We start from the raw sequence: 19899 nt of genomic DNA, 5'->3' as shown, positions 1-19899 counted from the left end.
CTCAATCTCACTCGTCATGTTAGTATCTGTTTTTGTTTTTTAACAGTAAAGAAGTAGTCTGCTGATTCATATCTGTTTTCACGGTAATATTCCAGACCAGATTTACTTTCATCGTTCTAATGTTTCAACTAGGGTGCTTGAAATCATGTCGTAAGTGGTTTACCACGAATGGTGCTAAAGTATGCAGTGAGACTGGTCAGACAGGCAGTTAGTTTGAGACAGACCGTCCAGCAGAGAGTGACGATTGAACATAAATAGTTCAACAAAGTTTAGTTGTTGACATGATGAAGACAATACATTGGGAAAATGTTTTTCTATTTTACCATAAATACACAAAAGCAAAGATGTTTTTCAAAGAAGATTTTTGCACTTTTCACACAAGTCTTGAGCCACTCCTCATTTCTTTATATTTTTTTACAGCTGTACAAGTCCAGGGATTTATTGAAACATGTGCAAACATACTTGAAAAACAATATATAAGGCAAAAAAACAGAGTTGGTACAACTCTAATGAGCCTGAAAGTCCGTATTTGTTATGAGCAGCTTTTATCTTCAGCAGTCTGAACTCTCTTTGCCCGCTCTCGTCATTTAAGTAGTCTTCAGGAACAGTTCTCCAGGCTTCGTGAAGGACATTCAAGGCTCTTCTTTGAATGTCGGCTGATTTTGTTTCGTTGTCTGTCAGGACGATCCCACACTGCTTCAGTAATGTTGAGGTTCAAATGCAGCCCTAAACAGTGTTTGACAGATGGCTGTAGACACTCACTGTTGTACCTCTCTTGTCCTTACTTATTGACAGTTTGAACCAAGTCACTCCCTGATATATGTTGCCACGAATTTTCATTCTCAGTTCTTGTGTAATTTGGCATACCGCAGCCTTTTCTCTTAATTTCCCTTCCTTGAGAATGCTTCCTAACAGCCACCCTTCCGTTTAAGACCACTTCTGATGAGGCGAAGGGCAGATGGATCAACCAAAGGCCCAGAAAATTTCAGCAAAGACCTGACACAGGACCTGTGTCATTTGCTCAAGTTATTTCTATTTCTTAAGGACATGACTTTCAGATATTGTTCATCATTCCTGTTTTATACAGTTTTGTAATAACACGAACATGATTTTATTATTAAAGAATGATCTTAAATAATGTCTTAAACCATTCCATAACTTCTCAAATTACTCAAAACTGTTGAAGCAAAAACCAAGAATTTAATAAAGTCCAGTATTTGTACATCTGTAATAGATACAATGAATATCCAAAGGAAAAATCAAATATCTGGAAAAAAAAAATCATTTAATCTTGTAATAGCACCCAGTAGAACCCTTAAGCAAATACATTTCCTACATTCCTTTCAATATAATAGTAAAGAGAGAATATTAGAGGCTTCTGAGTGCCACAACAAAACTAGTCAGAGCTTAATGTACAGAAAAATAATACTTTTTTCAAATATTGTAGAGTATAAACCATATGAAAATATTTTACTGTACTTTTAAAAAAAAAAAGGTTCAAATACATTTCATAAAACAAGTGTAAAAGTGCTGCATTGTAATGTAGGTAACATCATTGCAAAGCTCCAAGAGCAATATGTACAAAACAAAATGTAAACAATTCAGAAAGTAAAACATTTTATAAAAATATAAAACAATACACAAATAACTAGAGTAACAATAAATACATCCAGTACAAAAGGCACAGTAAAAATGCAAACACAAGTGCTCTGGAAGCTATACAAGGTTGGAGAAAAATAACGACCCTCTTCGGGCATGTTCACCAGGAACTTCAAGGTCCAAGTTTCCTGGATGAAAGTCAAGTCCTCCGAGCGTGTTATATTTACGATTTGGCATCTTTTGATTTTGTGCTTGAGTGGGAAAAACAGTCATATAGTATCCATCTGAACTGTTAGGTGCTCTCATCCTTGAATCTGGAGAAAATGGTGACAAATGTGTATTGTGTTTAATATGACCAGATGGGATTCTTCTGGGGTCCCTCATGACACTGTTAACTCCAGACGGGGAAATCACCTGTCCATAATTGTGTGGATCCTGGAGGTGACGGTTTGAACCCCTGGCTCTAAGCACATGTTGTCTTCCTGTGAAGTCATCAATGTTGAGATCTGAATAATTTAAATCAATTCGTTGGCCTAAAATGTCATCCATCCCAGGGTAGCTGGATCTTACTTTGGTTCTAGCTGACTGTCTATCAGCAGCACCAAGTGTGACATCACCATCTATGTCCAGGTCCGAAATTTTCATGTTCATATTTGTCATATCTAATGTGCGATGTTTATATGAGGGTCTTTGGTAATATAGTGAAGGATCATCAATATTAAGACCTGGAGATCTGAGATGCTGCTGTGGATTGCGCATTGCAGCTTTGGGCATGTTGAGGTTCATGTTTGAAGCACTCACCCTTGGGCCTGATATATGTCCCATCATCTGGGGTGGTTTCATATTCAACTTTGCATTTGGAGGAGCAAAATCAAGATTTGTTGGTCTCAGAGATGCACCAAAGTCAATATCAGATGCTTGATGAAGATCTGGGCTTTTAAACTGACTCATCTTGAAAGATGGGAGTTTGGCTTTTCTGTCTAAATCAAGATCAACCTGAGGACCACGGATGTTTCCCAAGGGCATATTCATGCCTCTAACTTGATGACCAGTAAAGTTCACATCAGGTTGTCTTATATTACCATTTATTCCTAGATTGGTGTGTTTTGTATTGAACCTGGCATTCTTTAAAGTGGCATCAGGTAAATCTAAATCTGGCGTACTTCGGCTAGGTCCAGAAAATCTCATATTTGGTGTTTTTGCTTGAGGCCCAGAGATACTGAGATCTGGTGTATTTAAGCTTGGCATTTTAAATTTTCCTTTTGGTACATTAACATCTAACCTTGCATCAGGGAAATCGATGTTGGTATCTGGAGTGTTCATATCCAAGTTGGGAGCTTGGAGATCCATGTTTGCCTTAGGCACTCTAAGTCCGCCTTTCATCTTTGGAGCTTTCAGATTCAAATCTGGAGTTTTTAGGTCAGAATTTAATTTCAAGTTTGATCCTTTTGGTAATTTAGCATTAAGATCTGGTAAACTGAGATCAGCGTTTGGGAGATCTGTTTTTGGTGCAGAAAGTCCCACATCAGGAATTTTCAGATGTGGAGTTTTAAATTTCCCTGAAGGTCTGCCAAAATCAGTGTCAGGGAATTCAAAGCCAGTTTTGGAGCCTTTGAGGTCTGTATTTGATAAACCTAGATTAGGGGCATCATATCCACCTTTTATCTTTGGAGCTTTGACATTCAAATGTGGTGACCTCTGTTCAAAGTCTGGCCCATCTAATTTTGGACGAGAAAATCCCACATCAGGTAATTTTAAATTTGGAGATTTAAGCTTCGATGATGGGCTGCCAAAACCAACATCAGGCATTTCAAGGCCAGTTTTGGAACCTTTGAAATTGGCATTTGGTGCCCTAAGGTCAATATGTGAGCCATCTAAATTGCCATCAATCTCAGGTCCTTTATGGTTTGGAAGGTTGAATTTAGGCATTTTCATTTTGGGGAATTTCAACTTTCCTTTTGGTGAGCCAATGTTGACATCTGGAGTGTTCATATCTAACTTGGGAGCTTTAAGATTCATGTCTGGTAAGTCCAAGTCAGGGACATCCATTCCACCCTTAATCTTTGGAGCTTTCAAATTCCAATCGGGTGACTTCAGATCTGCATTTAGGTCCAAATTTGGTCCTTTGGGCAGTGCGCCTGACAGATTAAATTTAGGCTTTTTTAATTTCCCTGAAGGAGCATTAATATCCCAATCTGGAGCATGAAGTTCTGGCATTTTGAGTTTGCCTGATGGCAAGTCTAAGTTGGCATTTGGTGCACCAATTTTCAGCTTCGGGGCTTTGAGGTCAATGCCTGGCACATCTATGTCAGGTGCATTAATTCCACCACTGAGATTGGGACCAGAGATATCTAGGTCAGGTGATTTAAGGTCCAAGTTTGGGCCATCTAACTTTGGACCAGAAAGTCCCAAATCAGGCAGATTCAGGTTTGGCTTTTTAAACTTTCCAGATGGACCAGAAATATCTAGATCTACATCAGCTTTAGGACCTTTGAGGTTGACATTGGGTGCATTTATGTCCATATCTGGACCATTCAAGTTGCCATCAATTTCGGGCCCTTTAAGGCTTGGAAGGTTAAATTTAGGCATTTTCATTTTGGGGAATTTCAACTTTCCTTTTGGTGAGCCAATGTTGACATCTGGAGTGTTCATATCTAACTTGGGAGCTTTAAGATCCATGTCTGGTAAGTCCAAGTCAGGGGCATCCATTCCACCCTTAATCTTTGGAGCTTTCAAATTCCAATCGGGTGACTTCAGATCTGCATTTAGGTCCAAATTTGGTCCTTTGGGCAGTGTGCCTGACAGATTAAATTTAGGCTTTTTTAATTTCCCTGAAGGAGCATTAATATCCCAGTCTGGAGCATGAAGTTCTGGCATTTTGAGTTTGCCTGATGGCAAGTCTAAGTTGGCATTTGGTGCACCAAGTTTCAGCTTTGGGGCTTTGAGGTCAATGCCTGGCACATCTATGTCAGGTGCATTAATTCCACCACTGAGATTGGGACCAGAGATATCTAGGTCAGGTGATTTAAGGTCCAAGTTTGGGCCATCTAACTTTGGACCAGAAAGTCCCAAATCAGGCAGATTCAGGTTTGGCTTTTTAAACTTTCCAGATGGACCAGAAATATCTAGATCTGCATCAGCTTTAGGACCTTTGAGGTTGACATTGGGTGCATTTATGTCCATATCTGGACCATTCAAGCTGCCATCAATTTCAGGTCCTTTAAGGCCTGGAAAGTTGAATTTAGGCATTTTCATTTTGGGGAATTTCAACTTTCCTTTTGGTGAGCCAATGTTGACATCTGGAGTGTTCATATCTAACTTGGGAGCTTTAAGATCCATGTCTGGTAAGTCCACGTCAGGGGTATCCATTCCACCCTTAATCTTTGGAGCTTTCAAATTCCAATCGGGTGACTTCAGATCTGCATTTAGGTCCAAATTTGGTCCTTTGGGCAGTGCGCCTGACAGATTAAATTTAGGCTTTTTTAATTTCCCTGAAGGAGCATTAATATCCCAATCTGGAGCATGAAGTTCTGGCATTTTGAGTTTGCCTGATGGCAAGTCTAAGTTGGCATTTGGTGCACCAAGTTTCAGCTTCGGGGCTTTGAGGTCAATGCCTGGCACATCTATGTCAGGTGCATTAATTCCACCACTGAGATTGGGACCAGAGATATCTAGGTCAGGTGATTTAAGGTCCAAGTTTGGGCCATCTAACTTTGGACCAGAAAGTCCCAAATCAGGCAGATTCAGGTTTGGCTTTTTAAACTTTCCAGATGAACCAGAAATATCTAGATCTACATCAGCTTTAGGACCTTTGAGGTTGACATTGGGTGCATTTATGTCCATATCTGGACCATTCAAGTTGCCATCAATTTCAGGCCCTTTAAGGCTTGGAAGGTTGAATTTAGGCATTTTCATTTTGGGGAATTTCAACTTTCCTTTTGGTGAGCCAATGTTGACATCTGGAGTGTTCATATCTAACTTGGGAGCTTTAAGATCCATGTCTGGTAAGTCCAAGTCAGGGACATCCATTCCACCCTTAATCTTTGGAGCTTTCAAATTCCAATCAGGTGACTTCAGATCTGCATTTAGGTCCAAATTTGGTCCTTTGGGCAGTGTGCCTGACAGATTAAATTTAGGCTTTTTTAATTTCCCTGAAGGAGCATTAATATCCCAATCTGGTGCATGAAGTTCTGGCATTTTGAGTTTGCCTGATGGCAAGTCTAAGTTGGCATTTGGTGCACCAAGTTTCAGCTTCGGGGCTTTGAGGTCAATGCCTGGCACATCTATGTCAGGTGCATTAATTCCACCACTGAGATTGGGACCAGAGATATCTAGGTCAGGTGATTTAAGGTCCAAGTTTGGGCCATCTAACTTTGGACCAGAAAGCCCCAAATCAGGCAGATTCAGGTTTGGCTTTTTAAACTTTCCAGATGGACCAGAAATATCTAGATCTGCATCAGCTTTAGGACCTTTGAGGTTGACATTGGGTGCATTTATGTCCATATCTGGACCATTCAAGCTGCCATCAATTTCAGGTCCTTTAAGGCCTGGAAAGTTGAATTTAGGCATTTTCATTTTGGGGAATTTCAACTTTCCTTTTGGTGAGCCAATGTTGACATCTGGAGTGTTCATATCTAACTTGGGAGCTTTAAGATCCATGTCTGGTAAGTCCAAGTCAGGGGCATCCATTCCACCCTTAATCTTTGGAGCTTTCAAATTCCAATCGGGTGACTTCAGATCTGCATTTAGGTCCAAATTTGGTCCTTTGGGCAGTGCGCCTGACAGATTAAATTTAGGCTTTTTTAATTTCCCTGAAGGAGCATTAATATCCCAATCTGGAGCATGAAGTTCTGGCATTTTGAGTTTGCCTGATGGCAAGTCTAAGTTGGCATTTGGTGCACCAAGTTTCAGCTTCGGGGCTTTGAGGTCAATGCCTGGCACATCTATGTCAGGTGCATTAATTCCACCACTGAGATTGGGACCAGAGATATCTAGGTCAGGTGATTTAAGGTCCAAGTTTGGGCCATCTAACTTTGGACCAGAAAGTCCCAAATCAGGCAGATTCAGGTTTGGCTTTTTAAACTTTCCAGATGGACCAGAAATATCTAGATCTACATCAGCTTTAGGACCTTTGAGGTTGACATTGGGTGCATTTATGTCCATATCTGGACCATTCAAGTTGCCATCAATTTCAGGCCCTTTAAGGCTTGGAAGGTTGAATTTAGGCATTTTCATTTTGGGGAATTTCAACTTTCCTTTTGGTGAGCCAATGTTGACATCTGGAGTGTTCATATCTAACTTGGGAGCTTTAAGATCCATGTCTGGTAAGTCCAAGTCAGGGACATCCATTCCACCCTTAATCTTTGGAGCTTTCAAATTCCAATCAGGTGACTTCAGATCTGCATTTAGGTCCAAATTTGGTCCTTTGGGCAGTGCGCCTGACAGATTAAATTTAGGCTTTTTTAATTTCCCTGAAGGAGCATTAATATCCCAATCTGGAGCATGAAGTTCTGGCATTTTGAGTTTGCCTGATGGCAAGTCTAAGTTGGCATTTGGTGCACCAAGTTTCAGCTTCGGGGCTTTGAGGTCAATGCCTGGCACATCTATGTCAGGTGCATTAATTCCACCACTGAGATTGGGACCAGAGATATCTAGGTCAGGTGATTTAAGGTCCAAGTTTGGGCCATCTAACTTTGGACCAGAAAGTCCCAAATCAGGCAGATTCAGGTTTGGCTTTTTAAACTTTCCAGATGGACCAGAAATATCTAGATCTGCATCAGCTTTAGGACCTTTGAGGTTGACATTGGGTGCATTTATGTCCATATCTGGACCATTCAAGCTGCCATCAATTTCAGGTCCTTTAAGGCCTGGAAAGTTGAATTTAGGCATTTTCATTTTGGGGAATTTCAACTTTCCTTTTGGTGAGCCAATGTTGACATCTGGAGTGTTCATATCTAACTTGGGAGCTTTAAGATCCATGTCTGGTAAGTCCACGTCAGGGGTATCCATTCCACCCTTAATCTTTGGAGCTTTCAAATTCCAATCGGGTGACTTCAGATCTGCATTTAGGTCCAAATTTGGTCCTTTGGGCAGTGCGCCTGACAGATTAAATTTAGGCTTTTTTAATTTCCCTGAAGGAGCATTAATATCCCAATCTGGAGCATGAAGTTCTGGCATTTTGAGTTTGCCTGATGGCAAGTCTAAGTTGGCATTTGGTGCACCAAGTTTCAGCTTCGGGGCTTTGAGGTCAATGCCTGGCACATCTATGTCAGGTGCATTAATTCCACCACTGAGATTGGGACCAGAGATATCTAGGTCAGGTGATTTAAGGTCCAAGTTTGGGCCATCTAACTTTGGACCAGAAAGTCCCAAATCAGGCAGATTCAGGTTTGGCTTTTTAAACTTTCCAGATGGACCAGAAATATCTAGATCTACATCAGCTTTAGGACCTTTGAGGTTGACATTGGGTGCATTTATGTCCATATCTGGACCATTCAAGTTGCCATCAATTTCAGGCCCTTTAAGGCTTGGAAGGTTGAATTTAGGCATTTTCATTTTGGGGAATTTCAACTTTCCTTTGGTGAGCCAATGTTGACATCTGGAGTGTTCATATCTAACTTGGGAGCTTTAAGATCCATGTCTGGTAAGTCCAAGTCAGGGACATCCATTCCACCCTTAATCTTTGGAGCTTTCAAATTCCAATCAGGTGACTTCAGATCTGCATTTAGGTCCAAATTTGGTCCTTTGGGCAGTGTGCCTGACAGATTAAATTTAGGCTTTTTTAATTTCCCTGAAGGAGCATTAATATCCCAATCTGGTGCATGAAGTTCTGGCATTTTGAGTTTGCCTGATGGCAAGTCTAAGTTGGCATTTGGTGCACCAAGTTTCAGCTTCGGGGCTTTGAGGTCAATGCCTGGCACATCTATGTCAGGTGCATTAATTCCACCACTGAGATTGGGACCAGAGATATCTAGGTCAGGTGATTTAAGGTCCAAGTTTGGGCCATCTAACTTTGGACCAGAAAGCCCCAAATCAGGCAGATTCAGGTTTGGCTTTTTAAACTTTCCAGATGGACCAGAAATATCTAGATCTGCATCAGCTTTAGGACCTTTGAGGTTGACATTGGGTGCATTTATGTCCATATCTGGACCATTCAAGCTGCCATCAATTTCAGGTCCTTTAAGGCCTGGAAAGTTGAATTTAGGCATTTTCATTTTGGGGAATTTCAACTTTCCTTTTGGTGAGCCAATGTTGACATCTGGAGTGTTCATATCTAACTTGGGAGCTTTAAGATCCATGTCTGGTAAGTCCAAGTCAGGGGCATCCATTCCACCCTTAATCTTTGGAGCTTTCAAATTCCAATCGGGTGACTTCAGATCTGCATTTAGGTCCAAATTTGGTCCTTTGGGCAGTGCGCCTGACAGATTAAATTTAGGCTTTTTTAATTTCCCTGAAGGAGCATTAATATCCCAATCTGGAGCATGAAGTTCTGGCATTTTGAGTTTGCCTGATGGCAAGTCTAAGTTGGCATTTGGTGCACCAAGTTTCAGCTTCGGGGCTTTGAGGTCAATGCCTGGCACATCTATGTCAGGTGCATTAATTCCACCACTGAGATTGGGACCAGAGATATCTAGGTCAGGTGATTTAAGGTCCAAGTTTGGGCCATCTAACTTTGGACCAGAAAGTCCCAAATCAGGCAGATTCAGGTTTGGCTTTTTAAACTTTCCAGATGGACCAGAAATATCTAGATCTACATCAGCTTTAGGACCTTTGAGGTTGACATTGGGTGCATTTATGTCCATATCTGGACCATTCAAGTTGCCATCAATTTCAGGCCCTTTAAGGCTTGGAAGGTTGAATTTAGGCATTTTCATTTTGGGGAATTTCAACTTTCCTTTTGGTGAGCCAATGTTGACATCTGGAGTGTTCATATCTAACTTGGGAGCTTTAAGATCCATGTCTGGTAAGTCCAAGTCAGGGACATCCATTCCACCCTTAATCTTTGGAGCTTTCAAATTCCAATCAGGTGACTTCAGATCTGCATTTAGGTCCAAATTTGGTCCTTTGGGCAGTGCGCCTGACAGATTAAATTTAGGCTTTTTTAATTTCCCTGAAGGAGCATTAATATCCCAATCTGGAGCATGAAGTTCTGGCATTTTGAGTTTGCCTGATGGCAAGTCTAAGTTGGCATTTGGTGCACCAAGTTTCAGCTTCGGGGCTTTGAGGTCAATGCCTGGCACATCTATGTCAGGTGCATTAATTCCACCACTGAGATTGGGACCAGAGATATCTAGGTCAGGTGATTTAAGGTCCAAGTTTGGGCCATCTAACTTTGGACCAGAAAGCCCCAAATCAGGCAGATTCAGGTTTGGCTTTTTAAACTTTCCAGATGGACCAGAAATATCTAGATCTGCATCAGCTTTAGGACCTTTGAGGTTGACATTGGGTGCATTTATGTCCACATTGGGACCATCCAAGCTGCCATCAATTTTGGGTCCCTTATGGCTTGGAAGGTTGAATTTAGGCATTTTGAATTTGGGGAATTTCAACTTTCCTTTTGGTGAGCCAATGTTGACATCTGGAGTGTTCATATCTAACTTGGGAGCTTTAAGATCCATGTCTGGTAAGTCCACATCAGGGGCATCCATTCCACCCTTAATCTTTGGAGCTTTCAAATTCCAATCGGGTGACTTCAGATCTGCATTTAGGTCCAAATTTGGTCCTTTGGGCAGTGTGCCTGACAGATTAAATTTAGGCTTTTTTAATTTCCCTGAAGGAGCATTAATATCCCAATCTGGAGCATGAAGTTCTGGCATTTTGAGTTTGCCTGATGGCAAGTCTAAGTTGGCATTTGGTGCACCAATTTTCAGCTTCGGGGCTTTGAGGTCAATGCCTGGCACATCTATGTCAGGTGCATTAATTCCACCACTGAGATTGGGACCAGAGATATCTAGGTCAGGTGATTTAAGGTCCAAGTTTGGGCCATCTAACTTTGGACCAGAAAGTCCCAAATCAGGCAGATTCAGGTTTGGCTTTTTAAACTTTCCAGATGGACCAGAAATATCTAAATCTACATCAGCTTTAGGACCTTTGAGGTTGACATTGGGTGCATTTATGTCCATATCTGGACCATTCAAGTTGCCATCAATTTCGGGTCCTTTAAGGCTTGGAAGGTTAAATTTAGGCATTTTCATTTTGGGGAATTTCAACTTTCCTTTTGGTGAGCCAATGTTGACATCTGGAGTGTTCATATCTAACTTGGGAGCTTTAAGATCCATGTCTGGTAAGTCCAAGTCAGGGGCATCCATTCCACCCTTAATCTTTGGAGCTTTCAAATTCCAATCGGGTGACTTCAGATCTGCATTTAGGTCCAAATTTGGTCCTTTGGGCAGTGTGCCTGACAGATTAAATTTAGGCTTTTTTAATTTCCCTGAAGGAGCATTAATATCCCAGTCTGGAGCATGAAGTTCTGGCATTTTGAGTTTGCCTGATGGCAAGTCTAAGTTGGCATTTGGTGCACCAAGTTTCAGCTTTGGGGCGTTGAGGTCAATGCCTGGCACATCTATGTCAGGTGCATTAATTCCACCACTGAGATTGGGACCAGAGATATCTAGGTCAGGTGATTTAAGGTCCAAGTTTGGGCCATCTAACTTTGGACCAGAAAGTCCCAAATCAGGCAGATTCAGGTTTGGCTTTTTAAACTTTCCAGATGGACCAGAAATATCTAGATCTACATCAGCTTTAGGACCTTTGAGGTTGACATTGGATGCATTTATGTCCACATCTGGACCATCCAAGTTGCCATCAATTTTGGTTCCTTTAAGGCCTGGAAGGTTGAATTTAGGCATTTTGAATTTGGGCATTTTCAGCTTTCCTTTTGGTGAGCCAATGTTGACATCTGGAGTGTTCATATCTAACTTGGGAGCTTTAAGATCCATGTCTGGTAAGTCCACGTCAGGGGTATCCATTCCACCCTTAATCTTTGGAGCTTTCAAATTCCAATCGGGTGACTTCAGATCTGCAGTTAGGTCCAAATTTGGTCCTTTGGGCAGTGTGCCTGACAGATTAAATTTAGGCTTTTTTAATTTCCCTGAAGGAGCATTAACATCCCAGTCTGGAGCATGAAGTTCTGGCATTTTGAGTTTGCCTGATGGCAAGTCTAAGTTGGCATTTGGTGCACCAAGTTTCAGCTTTGGGGCTTTGAGGTCAATGTTTGGCATGTCTATGTCAGGCGCATTAATTCCACCACTGAGATTAGGACCAGAAATATTAAGGTCTGGTGATTTTAAATTCAGATCTGGTGGCTTCAGATCAGCATTTAGCTTCAAATTTGGCACTTTTGGCTGTGTACCTGCAAGCTGTACATCGGGTCCATCCAATTTCCCATTCAAACCTGGAACCTGAATGCCTGGTAAGTCAAATGTTGGCATTGTAAACTTTGGAGCCTTGTATTTTTCAGATGGACCATCAATGCTAACTGATGGAGTGTCAGTGGCGAAATTTAGTCCTTTCAGGTCAGTTTTGGGCAGACTTACATCAGGTGCAGATATGCCACCTTTTATTTTTGACATTTTCAACCTTAAGTCTGGTGTTTTAACATCAGCTTCACGTTTGAATATACCAGATGGAGCATCCAAATCTAAATCAGGAGATTTAAGGGAAATCCTTGGTTTCTTCTGTGGCATCTTGATTTCACCTAAAGGCATATCAATGTCTGTTCCATTGATATCTGGTTGCGATACATTAATACTTGACGTTTCTAGGTTTAAATCACGTGATCTCCCAGACATCTGAAGCTTGGGTGATTCTACATAACCAGAAGGATCATCCAGATTTAGATCTGGGCTTTTCAGTCTCTTAGAATACTTAAGACTGAGTTTACCTGAGGGAATGTCTGGTGTGTCTACATCTGGTGGCTGAACCTCACATTCTGGGCCGCTAAAAGATGATCCTGAGAGGCCCAGATCTGGCAGTTTGAATTTAGGCATTCTGAAGTCCCGTTTTGTTCCTTCAATACCAACTTTGGGAACACTGGAATCAATGGATGGACCAGTGATGTTTCCCCCATTGAGGTCTATACCCATTTCAGGGGTAGTAACATTTGAACCTTTTGGGTCCGCACCTACTTCTGGAACTTCCAGTCCAATTTGAGTATTTTCAAGATTCGGCAGTGCAGTGTCAGCTGATGGGCAGTCAGTATTTGGCAGTTGCATGCCAGATGTAGTGCTGACATTTGGACCTTCTGGTAAATCTGGATCATTAAGCTGTGGACATCTGGCACCAAGCTTTAATCTTGGAACCTGAGCTTCTCTTAGAGTAGTCCCATTCAAGCCAAGACCTAATGGTGGAAGATTCAGATTGATGCCATCTGTTAATTGTCCCTCATAAGATTGTGAATCAGCATTAGCAGCTGTGCTTAAAGTCTTGGATTTCAGAAGTCCAAAATCAACTCCAAGGCGAGGCAACCCCATGTCATTTTTTAGGTTGACCTTCGATGAGCTTTGTACCATTGGCTTGGCAGTAACTTCCCCGTTCACATAGCCCTCTTCAGCCCTGGGCACATCATCCATCAAAAACTTCTTGATTTTGGCGTTGTAGATTTTGCTGTAGGAATCGTTCAGCATCTAGAAACAGTGACAACTTGGTGATTGGAATGCAATTATAATGTCTGAGTATATACAATAGCAACATCTTTTAAAAGTACGCTTTAAAATTACATGAAAACCAAGTAAAGTTTTTTTTTTTTTTTTAACAACTTGCATTAAAAGCATTTGCATCAGAACATTTCAACAAATGTACATCGTGGTCCACTGTTGCATAAATATACAAAAAGTAATACATTTACTAATCTTTTAGTTTTAATTGATAGTATCTGTACTTAACCTACAGCTTCAGGACCCTTGGCACATTCATCCAGATTTCCGAGGCTCCTGCTCAGCTTGCTCCGAGTGAGGACTTGAACTTTATCATCAAATGGCTCCATCAGCTTCAGTACTTTTAACACATCCTCTTTTGACAGTTGATCAAAATTGATTGTTGCCCCCAAAATTTCATCCCCTGAAAAAGGCACATTAAGTTTTTGCATAAAATAATACCTTGTTCCAGAACATGTCCATACTTTAATATGTGCAAATCATACAGTATCCTTCAAGGACAGCCTTAGACTCAGAACTTTAAAACATGCACTAACAATACACGAACATTGGCCAGTGGGCTGGGAAACTCTGATTAATCAGCAAAGCAAACTTTCCTGGACAGATCTTTAGAACATGGAGCCTCTTTGAATGACCAACTAAAATTGCCTTACATATTAACACAGCATTGGCTCTGATTCAAATTCACAATGGTTTCCTTGAATTTAAGGTGTGTCCTTTTCAGTAACATATTTTATCTCTCATTTTCAAAAAGTCAAAAACAATCATGAGAGAAGTATGTCAAGAGTCATACCTTCCTTCAGTCCTTTGCTGGATGAAACATTGTTAATACTGGAGATAACCACCCCTCCCTCCTCTAACTGCTCTAAGGTCAGGGCCTCAGAGAGGCTTCTTCCCCTGCGATGTGAAGGCTGCAGGTAAAAGCAAAACAAAACAAAAAAATTACATTTATTACATATTTTAACTATTTAATGAAAAATTAAAACAATATGCTGATGTTTCACACCATGATTGCTGTGTTTCTCTCACTGTGGCACTGAAATATCCAGCTGGACTAAGCCTGTAGGAGAATATAAAATATACAGTTAACAAATTGTGGTATTAATGAAACACATAAAACAAGTAGCGAACCACTGATAGATCTTCTTTAAGGTAAACTGGGACACTAAACTGGTCAGCCACAAAATTAAAACATGCACTGACAAGTGAAGTGAAAAGCACTGACAGCACACCTCGAGTCCTGGCATTCATCTGCACATTACTTTGAATGGACCATCTACCTCAGCATTGTTATAGACCAGCAATGCTGTGGCTAATTCATGGAATTCTGCTCAAAGTAGCTGGTTTACCTCTTTAATCAGCTGAATTCAACAAGAGAAAGAAAGATAAAGTTGGAAGTTTCCCCCTCAAAACAGTTGGAAAGGTGGTTTGTAAGCATATCAAATGAATTCCTTACAAAAGACTTTAAAGAAAACAAAAAGGAACAATACACATATAAGCTACAAATCTTGGATGGAATTTTTTTTTCTTAACCCTTTAAAGCCCGACCCATCAAAAAATAGTCAGAAAATTCAAATTTTTTAGAAATGACATGTTTATTGGGCCTTTAAACAAAATTAAAAAAAAAAAAATTTCCATATCACTTTGTTTATGATATTTTTTTTGTATCACATCTGATACACTAGGCTGTTTTGGTAACATTTTGCTCACAACAATGTTAATTTAAGAAACAAAAGACTGTTTTGCCCATAACATTCAACAAGTTTAGAACACTCTAGGCAATTTACTTCTTTGTTTTTTTTTTTACATTGAACTTTTTACAGCCATTTATTTCACTTCGTGGTAGGCCCAAAAACATTTTCTGTCCTTATTCAGGCACAGATGTACCTTACACTTTGCACAGTAGACATGTGAAAAGTGATTGCCTGTGCAGTGCTTGCATCTCTGCCGGGTTTCCCAAGTTGGAAAATGATCAATGCCATCCTTTCTCACATCAAGAGGGACACTGCAGCTTGGCCTTTTACAGGGTGGTGTTGGGAGTTGCTTCTGGAGAGGATAGTGGTCTGCCACACCTGATTTTGACCTTTCCTGCGGTTGTGAGAGAAGTGCTAACCAACGCCTGAAATCTTCGCACAGCCATTGGTTTCTTTTTAGGTTGTAGCTTCTTTTGATCTCTTCTGTAGAGGTTCCAAGCATTGATGACTGCTACAATAACAGTGTGCCACCAGATGTACATGTACCATCTTCGGGATCTGAAGCTGAACTTGTAAAGTGCAGACAGCATATCAAGGAGATCAACACCTCCCATGAACTTGTTATATGTTTCAACAATGGCTGGTCGGGGAACCATCACATGAGTTTTGGACTTGCGATCCCAGTGTTTCACATGTCCCACAGGCTCAATGCCGACATAAGAGGAAATCAGGTTCACTGCTTTGTTGTCATACCATCTCACAATGATGTTGTTGTCTTGATTCACTCTGAAGTCCATTGACCCTCTTCCACTTTTCTTCATTTCTTTTTCATCTTTCATGACGCAGTCTTTCATCCTGTTCATGCGGATTGTGCCAATGTAGTGGATTCCTCTCTCTTTTAGATGTTGGACCAGAGGAACTGATGTAAAGCAGTTGTCCGCAAAGACTTTGTGATTTCTTCCTGCAGGAAGTGTTGATGTCATTTTCAACACAATTTCTCCAGTAACACCAACTTCAGACTTCTCTCTGTTTGGGTTTTCTGCACCTTGACAAATATTAAAGTCATAAAGAAAGCCACTCTGTCCAGCTCGTCCCCACAGTTTGAAACCCCATTTGTGAGGTTTTGCAGGCATGTAGACACGTAGATGAGACTTTCCCTTAAATGGTACCATAATTTCATCAATTGCGTGGCATTCTTCAGGAGGAATGCAAAGAAACTGTTTTTGCCGTTTTTGTAACCATGGTCTGAGCTTCCACAATTTGTCTTTCTTTGCATCATCAGATGCACTGAGAATGTCCTGAAAGTGAATCAGTGTCAGCAATTTTAGAAACCGATCTCGAGACATCACATCACAAACTGCGGGGAGCTTTGTTTCCATCTCCCAGTAGGTTCTCACACTGGGCATTTGTACTAGTCCCATATGCATGTACATGCCTAGAACCTGCTCAATCTCCTTGGCAGTTGTGTTTATTGACTTGCCCTGCTTCTGCACACTGTACATGTTTGTTTGTTCAGCAATTTCCTGTAGCATTTCATCAGTAACAAACAGTTTGAAGGACATGTGTGGTGTCATGTCACACCTTTGCTTTGTGCCTTCCTCAACACTTGCTTGATATTGATATTGATATTGTGCTTTTCTCCATCTGTATTCTTTGCTTTTTGCCTTGCCCTTCACTGACTCATTACTGATTGTGTCCAGAGTTGTTCTTGAGACCTCAACCTCCATACTTGTCTGGGCTATACTTTCATCCTGATAGCCTTCCTCATCACTACTAACTGAACTTCCATCATCATCATGCATGGCCTGAGGAGTCCATTGTTCCTCCTCCTCTTCGCCTAACTGTTCTATGTCACTTGAATTGCCATCTATTATCATATTGATGACATTTTCAATGTACTTTCTTTTTCTCTCTTCTTCCTCAAGTCTCTTTGACATCTAAAAATACACACATAAATAATTGGTCAGCACAGCATAGAGATTATAATTTCAAAGGAACCCCTTTGAAAATCCCCAAAATGTATTTTCAAATGTCATTTCAGTGATTAACCAGTTTATATCAATCATCAAAAATAGTGTGTGGCTGTAGGAATTCTGTAGATTAAATTACTAAAATGTCACATGACAGTTCAGGACTGGAGCACCTTATATACCTGCAGTATCAAGTTTGATACACACATTTTTAACACGGTTTAACTGTAATATTAAAAAATATTTTTTAAGTAATTATGCATTGCTTTAACAAAGGAAGTATTTATTTTAAAGAATTACTAACAATATTGATGTTATTGTTACCATAACTTCTCCAGAATTAGCAAAGGTTTTCCAGAAAAAAATGTGTGGATGACCTCCTGTCAGCAGACATTTTGAAAAGGCAAAAAAAAAGCTGTTCCGCTGCCTGCAGTACATTGATAATCTACTAGAGGGCAGAGTAATGTCTCAAATGATATACAGCAGGTTTTTGAAGTAAATATTGATCACATTGATAAAATAGAGGTCAGAGAATCTTGCATAGCAAATATGATACAAATGGCGATACAGGGAAACCATTTTTCCAGTCTAAAACCATGCACCAGCACTCAGAGAGACTATTTATTCAAGAATACCCTTAATTAACTGTATGTTTAGGAACACCCACTATATTGTACTGTTAGTGTTGCAAAATAAAAACATGCAAAAACAGAAGAATGATGATTAAAAAAATAGATTTATTTAAAGAAATTTACCTATTTTTTAAAAATTGTTTCAAGAAACAAAGCTAAAAGTGTAAAAGTATATAAAGCATATGAAAGTATCTAAAAATGAATGACTAAATGCCCTGTGCAGGATTTTTCTACATATACCAAATGTAAAAACTTTCAAGGCGTTAAGGAACACCATATGAGTTTTGTTACTGCGCTGTACAGTACAGTGTGTACTTAGACAAGTTACACCCAAGTAAGTCAGCAGATGCATCTTTCAGGTATTCAAGCTATGACTGTGAAACTGTTACCTCATCACAGAGGAAACCCTGGAACAGGTTTACCAAGACCAAGTTTACCAAGTTTTTTGGCATTTCCTTGTTGTTAGCACACAAAGCCCGAGCAGCCACACCCACTGCTTTCTAACATAGAGATATTGTGGAACACAAAAAGACCTCCTGTGAACCCACACACGCTATATTCTATGAAATGATTCCCAGAGAGGACCTGGATAAATGAATGTGATCTTACAGCTCCACATATCAAGAGAAAATGTGAAATGAATGTTGACACAGCCTTAGTGCACAATTATACAGCAGCACCAAATAAAGAGCGATCAGGCAACAGGGACTACATGAACACTAGTTATCTCAGGACTCTCTTAACAACAATATAATATTTAACAATAGACTTTTTTTTTTTAAGTGAAATCATACTAAGCTAAAGTCATACTCTGAAAAATATATCATTTATGTTTGTAAGATGTTGAGCTGGAAAATATTTTGGCAGAAAGGTAACAATTAGACATGTGAACAACCCCGAATAAACATCTCCTCATGAGAACTTTACGCGTCACCAGCATGAAAACATCAGATTTTCAGCATTTAGCTTTTAGCACACATGGCTTCAAATGACATCTGAGTAAAAGAAGCCGCTGATACACTACTCAGTTACACATTAAACATTTTACAGGTAAGCCAAAGTGCACATGCCTTTGTTGAGTGCCAAAGATAAGAATGCACTGCAGTGCTAGTATTTAATTATAGTGTGTATATATAATATTTATTTATAGTAATGCCTTTCAAAAGAAAACAAGACACAAGACATGCTTGTTTGGCTCCAAAAACAGAATGAACCAAAACACACACACTGCATACCAGCTGAATGGGAAGGTGGCAAAAACTACCTATATGGTGCCAGGTAAAAAAGCTCAAATGCAACCCATTACCACCTCAATCCTGGACGGGACTGAGCCCACTAATGGAAAGTAAATGTAAGAAATTCCGCTTACCTCCGGATCCATGTGGCTGCTGTGGTGTCAGAGCTGTGTCGTAAAGTTTCACCGGTCACCAGTCCATGCTGTTTTACCTGAAGGCTGTGAATGAGGACACACGGAGCAGTCAGGTGGACATATACTCAGCCTGAGGTAGCCAAACAGGTTCTACTTCAAAAAGCCTGCCTCCATTTAACTGTCAACAAACACGCATTTTCACATCACACACCCTCACAAAACCTTCACACACCTTGACTACCACACGCCTGTGGCTTACATGCATGCAAACACAAACACACACACCACAACAGACAACAATAAAACGGTCCCATTTGTGGCTCACACAGCCGTGCATCTTTTCCTACACGCAGACAGATGCACTGCGCACACACACACACATGTTAAAACCGGCATCATAGTCGATTCCTGCCTTTCAGGAACCAAAATACAAAACAAAATAAAAACTGGCCCTGACTACTTGATAAGTGTGGTAACAGGAGGAAAATGCTGACCTGAGCCAAGGGAGCGGCAGGCGTTCACTGTGAGTCACTGTCATTAGTCACTTGTTGGTGACAAAGACTGTTATCCGATTGAATCGGGATAGAAAGGAAAGAGTTCAGCTGCATTCATGGAATCATTCTATAATCCAGCCTGAAAGGGTCCAGCTGCAGCTCCAGATGAGCTCCAACTGTACACCTTTTTTTTTAAGTGTTCTCAGGCAAATCTGGTGCATTAATACAACACACATCAGTGTTTAACAACCAATAACATTTTTATTACCAAAGAGCATTTTACAATATGAGCTGATGGCAAGACAAAAATACAAATAATGAAAATAAATCCTTTCAAAATACATTCATCTGTGACTATGGTCACATTTGCACACCATCACAATCACATCATTCAAAAAAACCTGGCTTGACTTTTTAATTAATAACTAAATCTAAAGTAGATTCACAGCTCACATTAAAGCACTAAATTATTTTATCAATGGGGATT

The 19899-nt window shown here is 40.3% G+C and overlaps 1 protein-coding gene across 1 annotated transcript; it reads right to left on the bottom strand.

Moving 5' to 3' along the window:
- Window positions 1–1178: 1178 nt before the first annotated feature.
- Window positions 1179–19017, bottom strand: LOC115780498 (neuroblast differentiation-associated protein AHNAK). Its single transcript, XM_030729722.1, is given in 6 exon segments — window positions 1179–8169; window positions 8172–13223; window positions 13487–13656; window positions 14047–14164; window positions 14260–14313; window positions 18919–19017. Coding segments are annotated over 5 exon segments (11796 nt in total). The 5' UTR covers window positions 14263–14313; window positions 18919–19017; the 3' UTR covers window positions 1179–1716.
- Window positions 19018–19899: the final 882 nt, after the last annotated feature.

Source organism: Archocentrus centrarchus, chromosome 1 (assembly GCF_007364275.1).
Source record: "Archocentrus centrarchus isolate MPI-CPG fArcCen1 chromosome 1, fArcCen1, whole genome shotgun sequence".
NCBI lineage: Eukaryota > Metazoa > Chordata > Actinopteri > Cichliformes > Cichlidae > Archocentrus > Archocentrus centrarchus.
The sequence above is the reverse complement of the archived record's forward strand: the minus strand, read 5'-3'. Positions and strand labels throughout refer to the sequence as shown.